The sequence below is a fragment of the Lolium rigidum genome, unplaced genomic scaffold (genome assembly GCF_022539505.1).
Source record: "Lolium rigidum isolate FL_2022 unplaced genomic scaffold, APGP_CSIRO_Lrig_0.1 contig_65335_1, whole genome shotgun sequence".
In the NCBI taxonomy this organism is placed as follows: Eukaryota; Viridiplantae; Streptophyta; class Magnoliopsida; order Poales; family Poaceae; genus Lolium; species Lolium rigidum.
In genome coordinates, this window is record NW_025901264.1 from 15682 (window position 1) to 25424 (window position 9743).

The window sequence follows — 9743 nt, forward strand, 5'->3', positions numbered from 1 at the left end:
AATACAAAAGTTAACACCAAAATCCTATATAACCGATTTCTAGAAACTAGAATATATTTTCATCATAGAGACTATCATCATCACAAGTAGGAGCACTCAAGAGCTGAGTAAAACTGCCAATGACATTATATTCTTCATGCAGTACATGTGCTTCTTTCTTGTTGCCATCATTTTGCACTTCGACTTGAGGTTGTACAACAACATCCTTCTTTGGTTGCTGGCAATGAAACATCAGAATATTAATAGATGCATGACAAGATCATATAGGAATTTCTATATTGCAACATACCTTTGCTAAGTACGCTCACAACCTCAAGTCCAAGTGCAAAATGGTGACAGCGCTTGGTAGGGGCGGCGGCGCTCGGCAGCCGCGATGGCGCGGGGTGGGTCGGCGGTCGGCGGCTCCGGTGGTGCGGCGGCGCGGCGCGGGACGGGTCGAGGCTTGCTGGTGCGGCGGCACGGGGCGGGGTGGCGCTCGCCGGCGGCGCGGGACGGTTCGAGGCTTGGCTGTGCGGCGGCGCGGGGTGGGGCGACGCTCGGCGGTGGCGCGCGAGCTCGTCTCCGCTCAACAGCGCCGCGCGGGAACTGTCGCGACCGCCCGCGAAAGCCTCTGGTCGTGCCCGCGTTGGTGAAAAGTCTGTGCGTGTCCTTCACCTTTTGCCTCTGCCTGCTGTGAGCTATTAGATGCAGATTGGAAGGTGGATGGAAGGGGTGATGGCACGCCGTGCCCTGCTAGTGTAATGTTACTGAATCCCAATCCGGCAAAGATAGGTTGCACGGCAATGCCTATTTTTCCCGTTGTGTATGCCCCCATATTTTCTCACTGCATCTAGGAACGAAGGAAAATTAAGTGTTCTAGATCCAACTTGTTCCAGATGTAACCATAAATGCCAACAAGATGTTGCTAGCTAATACTTGGGGCCATCGAGAATTTGTTTGGTTCTCCCCAATCTTGACAACTTTGTAATTTTTCCAATAAATCAAGATAGGTGTATGTATGCAACCACACACACAAAATTCTGATGGAATCGTGCAACACGTAGATGAGGTTTCTCATGGTTGGGAATAATTTGGATAAAAATTCCCTTTAGGTGGTTACGTGAAGAACAAGGTAAAAAACTAAGATTTTGACAGCATTGCCACAAAGACACATTTGTGTATTATATAATTTCGATTTTATATTCAATATACCCACATAGAGATATGAAAACATAAATTCATATACTCTCTCCGTCCGGTAATACAAGGTTACATATCATCCAAAAATACATGATTGGATCCAGTTTCAAAGAACATTCCGATGATATACCTTTGGATTATTTATTGTTTGACTGTGGAACCGTAGGGGATGCTTATATTAACAAAAAGGAATACAAAGAGAGGTTACATCTACCTTTGGATGACTTACAACTTATTATATTTGGTTGATTAAATTATTAGTCAGTTTGGCACAAAAAATGCAGTAGCTTCTATTGATGAACGGAGGGAGTACGAGTAATAGCCAAATTATGTACTCACAAATTGTAAACGTTTTCTCACTCTATGGTTAGAATTGGAATTGAGAATTTTGTGTACACTGAGTCTTGTGAACAATCACATGTTGAGTTAATTATTATTATGTGACAAAAGGCAATATATTTATGGGGCACGCTTTGGAATTTTTGCCACAAAGGACCGCCCTGCTCAGTGAATTGACATAAAAGACCAACTGTGAATATAATTGACAGAAAAGACCATCTTCAGCGTGACGACAGCGTCCCCAGCCAACACATGGCACGTGCCGCCGCTTAGTGTGGCGGCAGCACTTGCCGTCGGTGGATATGGCGGCACGTTTACCTACCGTGCGTCACCGTTCGTCGCCATACAGCATGGTGGGCCATGCCACCACACACTGGGGCGGCAGGTCGATGTGGAGAGTTGCCTCCACATGCTATGGCGGCAGGTCACCAAGCCATTGTTCATGTTGGCATGTAAGCTCAATGCTGATCAATGGTACTGACGCATAATACTTTTAGTCTTTCCTGCAACCAAGATAGTGCATTTACGTACTGCGTCCTCTGATAGTTTGATCGGCGTGCGTCCGTTTGCGTCGCCCTGCGGACATATTTTAACCGTACGTCAGTTTGCGTTTGGGTGTGTGCTCCCAGCGGGGCGATCTATTTTTTGTTTTTCAATAATATTTAAAAAGCATAATGTAATACAAACTACATTTGATACAAGCCCTAGTCTACTTGCTTCCCGACGGCCCGGACCCATCGTTGCGTTTCTCCCTCGTCTGCTTCTCCGCTGCCAGACACATTTTACGACCGGGCGAACGCAAACGGTTGTTCAGCCTCCGTTAAGTCGCCCTGTTGGATATGCCCTTACTCAGTTAATGCCCTTGATTAGAGTGTAGCAAAGTGGTACTGAATCTGGATTAGAGCATGACCATAGTGCATTGACATGATTATTACACGGATGGAGCATATTATCAATGGGGAGCATTTTGCTGGAAAGATGGAACCCAAGAAATCATATCCTCCGTGACTTGCCGCCATAGCATGTGGAGGCAACTCTCCACGTCGACTTGCCACCCCAGCGTGTGGCGGCATGGCCCACCACGCTGCATGGTGACGGACGGCGACGCACGGCAGGCAAACGTGCCGCCACATCCACCGACGGCAAGTGTTGCCGCCACAGTCTACGGCGGCACGTGCCACACGTCGGCTGGGGGCGCTGCCGCCACGCTAGAGGTGGTCTTTTCTATCAATTATATTCATATGTGGTCTTTTTTGTCAATTCATTGAGCAGGGTGGTCCTTTATGCCAAAAATTCCACGCTTTGGTTTAAGTTTTGATGAAATTTAGTGTGAACACATCTGACGTTCTCAGTAGATGGAATATATATAGATAGGCATCTTGTATGTTAATGTGGACATGTTGTCCGTACTATGTCGATCGTGACACAACTCCGGAATGGTTGTCAAAATTTTGCGGACCATCTGGCCCTGCCGGCTGCCACTTCGTGGCTCGTGTGGGTGTGGCATTGTCCTAGGTCCTAGCATCTTCCGGCGTCTGCTAGCTGATGTGCTTCACGCCTTGGTTTGTCATGTAAAGAGAAACACTCTCCGTCTCCTACCATATGTTCCTGATTTGCTCAGCTCCTCTGCCCCGGCCAGCCTATAAATACACTGTCCGTCTCCTGCCATGGATGCACAAACACCAAACCAAGCTCATCTCCATCCGCCACATAAACACAATGGAGTTGGCAACAGGGCCAGTGTTCTACAGGGGCCTGCTCCCCGTCGACGTGAAGAATGTGAAGCCGAACTCGAAGGGCATGCACAGCCTGCCCAAGCCGGTCATGGTTGTCGCCCCGACGGAGGAAGGGACGTACCCTGTCATCGTGTTCCTGCACGGCTGCAACTTGGCGAATCACTACTATGAGCAGCTCCTCAGGCATGTTGCCTCCCATGGATTCATAGCAGTGGCGCCGCAGGTAAATAGCTAGGTTTTGCTGCATCTCGGCACCACCTTCCTTCTCTCACTGCCCATTTTTCACGCAATTCAGGGATATTACTCCTACATTGGTTGTTGCATGACGAAGGGAATACGTAAAAATTCTCTCTCGTACTCATCGACATCGTACTCCTATATTGGTTGTTGCATGACGAAGGGTTCTTTTGTGGTACCCCCAATTGAATGACAGCCATTTATTTCCATCCATCCAATGGATCAAAAAGTTTCATACCACGGTCTAAAACTTGACCGGTATGTTACATACCACAGGAAATTTTCGCACCCCACACGAAAAAATCGTAGACGGGCTCAGCCCAATAGACTGGTCCAGGCCCAACAAGTTGTTCTAGCGTTCTAGTCCTGCGATAATCCCGTCCGTATCACTCGAAGGAATGGCCGCCGCCAAGTCCATCCCCTACCTAGGTCGTCGACCTGCCGCCCATCTCCGTCGACGGCGGCGACGAAAGAGGAGGAGATTTCTTCTCCGGTAGCTGCCCCACCGCACCTCTGTTGATCCGTCGCATCACGTCCCCGTCCGCGTCCGGCATCGCTCTCCTGCAGCCGGAAAGGATCTCGCGGCCGCCGGCAAGGAGCTCTTCACCGCCGGATCCTCGTCTCGTCCCTGAACTCATCCCTCAGTGCCTGGGAAAGCTGCCGGTGGCTGCTGCGAAGGAGGAGATTGCGCTCATACAGGTTCGTGCCCTTCATGCCCTACTGCTTCTTGCATGCACTCTGGCCGGAGGCCGTGCTGTGGTCGAAGGCTCAAACTCTGGTAGAAGAACAGCGCAATCTAGGTCTAGACATGTGTATCAGCTACTGTTCTGACCTGGAAATTGTAGCTGCCAACCAGATTATTGGTCTGACTCCTAGCTAAATTGCCGTATTGTGAGAAAGAATGAGACATAGAGTTAGAAAATGCTATGATGAATTACTGGACTGAAACAAACGTAATGCATTGTAAAAGTAGTGAGTGTATTTGACAACAGTTAACAACGTAATTGATACTTTCTGCCTGAAATTATGCCTGAACAATGAGTTAGAGAGTTAGATACTCTAGTGTTGGGTATTGTGTATGATTGAGTTAAATACTTGTAATTTTGACTTTTCCATGTGCGTGAACTCATTAATTGGAAAAATGCCTTCCGCTAGCGAAATAAATAGAACACGTACTATCGTATGCCATACCCGCATAGGTTCTCTGTTTAGGAACTTTCATGGCTTGTTTATAACCTAGTGAAATACTGTTTGAAAAATTGTGATAGTCTCTTGCATATATTCTCCATATATTGTCATCTCGCTAAATTCAATGAAACCTTAAAAGGTGGAGAGTTCTCCTAAAGAAGACAAAGTATTTTCTGCAATAGGCATGTACATGCATATTATCAGCAATGCCTAATCTTAGTTTGAAAGAAAGTTCTCGTTTTGGCCATGAAGTGTTCTTATTTCGGTCATCAGAGAAAATAAATAATGCTCTTGTTGGTTTGGTGTTAGGTAAAATTTATTTTAACTAGTTTGCATATTTCGAGATAAAATGAACTTGTTCTGTAAAGCAGGCATGAACTCTTCATGCCCTTGTACTTGTTCTTTTAGATGTGAAAAAACTATAGTGAATATTGCATATGATACAAAAGATAGTTAATATTTCTAATGTTCTCAGTGTATTCTTTTCGAGTGTTTGAGATGAGATTTTTAATTTTGGTCTGATAATTAAGGTAACAAAGATAATCACCATTTATTTCAGGAGATGGTGCTTTACTTTGCTATAGTTCACGAAAATCTGGCCTAATTGATGTTTTCCATTTGATACCATAGTACTATTATGTTTTGGCACATGTGGATAAGTGTTATATCGCATTAGTGAATAGCAATGTTTTTTTTATTCATGCAATTAATTGATCATTAACAAATGTACTATGAAGAGACATTGCATTGGCTGCGCATGTTTGTTTGAGCTCAATGGCGCATGTTAGCCAGGGGTGAAAGTTAAACCTTGGACTGGCTGTTAATAGTGTCCAATAGCTACTGCTTGATTATCTGCAAAATTTAGGAGGTAATTTATGATTATTACTACTGTATGTTCCCTCTGATGTTTAATCACAAATTTGGTGGTACGTAATTTAAAAATTAATGAGACCAATTTGGCTGCTCCTTATGCTGAACCGCCAATTCTTATATGCATTGCATGCCCACAAGGGCCTGGTCTAATATCTTAATGAGGGTTGTTTCATTCCTCACAGAACGTAGATGCCTTTTAGTTTTAAATGGACTAGAGAAATGTTTAAAGTAACAAGGTTCACATGGACCTATATTTTTCCTCTCATTGGTCATTGCGCATGAATATGTTTATTCAAGTCAGGTCTGCCATGTGCTCTGCTTCCTGTCAAAGTTAAGTATCCATTCATGTGCTTCTCTTTTGCCTTTTGAACCTTTGAACCTTGAAAAGTTGATTTATTAATTTGTCTCATGATCAATAGATTCAGGTGGATTCTATAGCCATAGCAACACATCTTTTGTTTGATACAGATATGGGGTTGGCATGCCCAAACTTGTAATGTGAAAACATTACTGAACTGTTGGAGAATTTATTTAATGTCGATCTCTCCATTGATTCATGATGGGGATGTCACAAACATCTCTCTGATTTCTTGAGTGTGCTTGAAATGTGCGTGTGGATATGTCTTTATTAGCTAATCATTCTTATTGCAGGGATTGATGATGCAAGTACCACGAGGATTGAGGGCAGTGGTGAACTGGTGATCATTCAGACTCAGTCATCATTCATCAAGAAAAGGCAGAAAATGGGGCAGTTCTTCTGTCTCATCTCATGTATTTACTTTATTATGACTTGTGATTTATGATCTGTTATATTATTGCATTATACATATACTCGCCATTTCGCTGTTTTTTGAAATCGCCGTATCCCGTATCGCCGACTCCATATCGCCGTATCCGTGTTGCCGTATCGGTACTTCATAGCTTGGAGCATAAGAAACTGGTGCACTTTTTAAATTTAATTTGAGATTTTCCTTTCATTCATGCACTACTCTGAGTTGGAATGTTCTCAAACTATTACTCGCTTACGGAGATCAGTTGGCTGCACCTTCATGTAGCAGCATAGCAGATTAACACATACAAGCACAATTGACCAACCGATAGAATGTGTATCTGGAAGTTGCTGGAACATCTGATACCTCTGTACCATGGGGTAAAGCACACAGTACAGCTCTTTCAGTTTGCAGGTATGAACTTGATCGTTTACTGGTCCATTTATCTGTTTTATGGATATGTCATTTCACATAGTTTCTCCACTTCGCTATTATAATCTGATATGCATTTCTGATATAAAAAGATCCTTGTAAGTAGTTTACTGTCAAGTGCATAACAGGTTGAGAGCATCATCCAATGATGTTAATTTGTCAGTAGTTTCACATGAAAATTTGAGTGACATATCTTCAGAACTATATTAAACTATATCAGTAATTCATCATACTACATCAGTAATAAGAACTATATAAGATTTCGTTACTACTTTTTGCTATTTGTGCACCACACAATTGTCGTATTTATGACGGCTATCAATGCGGCATTCTTCTTATACGTCATGTAAAACCATTCTATTATGTGAGATTTCCCTTTGTGAATGATTATAATGTTTTATTGCTATGTTTTAAACAAATGAAGAAGATGTTTTCAGAAGTTCGAGAGACAATGTTAAAGTTACATATAGCTTTACAATATAGAAAAAAATGATTTATTCAATGTATATAGGTTTCTTAATTGAGACGTGCGTTGCACTATGGTGCAGGTCATTATTTGGTACCTATACACTTCGTTTCTAACGGATAAAAAATATCAAACTTTGGAGAGAGTTATTTATGTTCTTTCATGTGCAGATTGCAAGACCGAGAGGATCCGTTTGATGAGAGAAATTGTAGTGATATGAGGATTACGATCGTATGGTTATGTATGACAATCGAATAAGGGGATTTTTAAACATGTTTCTTCCATATGAATTTTGAGGTCTTAACATGTATGAGTGATCTTGCCGAATGATGTTCGCTGATTTATTTTTGTAAATTCAAGGGTAATTCATCATACTACATCAGTAATAAGAACTATATAAGATTTCGTTACTACTTTTTCTATTTGTGCACCACACATTTGTCATATTTCTGGTTGGTGACGGCTATCAATGCGGCATTCTTCTTATACGCCATGTAAAACCATTCTATTATGTGAGATTTGCCTTTGTGAATGATTATAATGTTTAATTGCTATGTTTTAAACAAACTAAGAAGATATTTTCAGAAGTTCTAGAAACAATGTTAAAGTTACATATAACTTTACAATATAGAAAAAATGGTTTATTCAATGTATATATGTTTCTTAATTGAGACGTGCGTTGCACGTGCAAACTTACTAGTGATATTGATTATCGAATTTATAATATCTGGTGGAAAACATGCTGCGGGAGGCCCAGACATAGCCTTTCTCTTGTTCAAATTAACTGAAGTCTACAGCAACACACAACTAGCTTGTATTACTTTCGATAGATGATGCAAACACACTGGAACATGTTAAGCTAAAAACACAAACGTACACCAATTTGCGTCAGGACCGGTTAGAACAAAGTCGCTGGCAATGCAGCACCTAGCCGATCCGATTGCTCGCGATGGGGAACCGACGAACTATCTGACCTGGTGGCGGCGTCGCTCGCCGTTAATGCTGAACCGGCTGATCCGGTGGTGATGGCGGCAGCGTTTCTGATGTAGAGTGTCGTGGTGCTTGGGCTTGGGGAATTATCTCTTTATCCAATTGTTGGGCTAGCTGAATACTGCTAGCTTTTTTTTTAAATCTATTATTGCGTTCTGCTGGGCTATCGGGCCTAATCTAAATTGCTTAATCCTGACCGTTGCTCAAATCATACCTCTCTCCTCCTCAGGAGTGGTAAAAGGTACCGTAAAAGAAGCCATGACGAAGGCAGTGAAACCTCCATTCCAACAGCAAAAATAAATTTAATTAATTTTAATGGTGGGCCGCTGCCTGCTGGACAACTAATGAATGGAACAGGTAAAAATCTGCACGTTAGCTAGGAACGAGAACGATCTACACACAAACAATGTTTAAGACCGGATGAAATGGAGATACTTTTTTCACGATATATACTACTCTCATCTGCACTCACACTTGTGCCAACAGCTCTACTGGATGACGTTCATCGAAGACGACAGTAGGGACGTGAACGCGGCAAAGCAAGTCACGAACTGGCTCGCAGCGCAGGACGGTCTCCAGTTCGTCCTCGAGAACAAGTTCAAGCTTAACAGCGTCAAGCCTGACCTGTCCAAGTTGGCTCTGGCAGGCCACAGCCGAGGTGGGCACGCAGCGTTCGCCCTAGCCCTGGGGTTGGGGAACCCCATGATCAAGCTGGCCCTCAAGTTCTCTGCCCTCATCGGCGTCGACCCGGTGGCCGGGAAAGCCACGGGCTGCCAGGTTCCACCAGAGATCCTCACGTTCAAGCCCCGCTCTCTCGACGTGGGGATGCCTGCCCTAGTCCTGGGAACCGGGAAGGGCCCGGAGCATGTTGGCGGTCCTCCCTGCGCCCCGGCAGGGGTCAACCACGCCGCGTTCTACGACGAGTGCAAGCCGCCGCGCTACCACTTCGTGGCCGAGGAGTACGGACACACGGACATGCTAGATGACGACGCGCCCTACATTGTCGATAAATGCATGTGCAAGAGGAACGAGAATGGCACCAAAAACCTTGCCAGGCAGAGCATGGGAGGAGTCATGGTCGCATTCCTTAGAGCTATCCTGGAGAAAAACAATGAAGATCTTAAGGCCATACTTGATAACCCAGGGCTCTCGCCGGCCATACTGAACCCGGTTGAACATGATTTGGCATGAATGCTCAAGCCTCATGGCAAAGGGTAGTTACATCGGAAAATAACTACTTGTCCTAAATAAGCGTTAATGTGTGGATGATGTATCTGTGCTTCCTACGTGTGTTGCATACTGTAATAATCTGTTTACCAGGGAATAAAAAAAATACCTATTATTATTATTCTAAAAACAAGCAGTATGATGCACTTTTTTACCATATCTGGCATGCCTTATTGCAATGCCGTATGCCACGACCATTCGGATCAGCTTGCAATATAAGCTCTCTACACGATAGCAGTGACGATGACCATAATCTTGTTTTTTTCGTTTTTGCAAAAAACATTAAATAGTACGAAGCACCTCAAC

At 43.7% G+C, this 9743-nt stretch overlaps 1 protein-coding gene and 1 long non-coding RNA gene across 2 annotated transcripts; both read left to right on the plus strand.

The window, feature by feature from the left end:
- Positions 1-3237: 3237 nt before the first annotated feature.
- Positions 3238-9401, plus strand: LOC124682008 (chlorophyllase-1-like). The gene is made up of 2 exons (XM_047216776.1): positions 3238-3477; positions 8697-9401. The coding sequence occupies exons 1-2, from the start codon at positions 3238-3240 to the stop codon at positions 9399-9401; spliced, it is 945 nt and encodes a 314-aa protein (XP_047072732.1).
- On the plus strand, positions 5090-7524 carry LOC124682009. Its single transcript, XR_006996103.1, has 2 exons — positions 5090-6736; positions 7391-7524. It is a non-coding gene; the product is annotated as an uncharacterized LOC124682009 (long non-coding RNA).
- Positions 9402-9743: the final 342 nt, after the last annotated feature.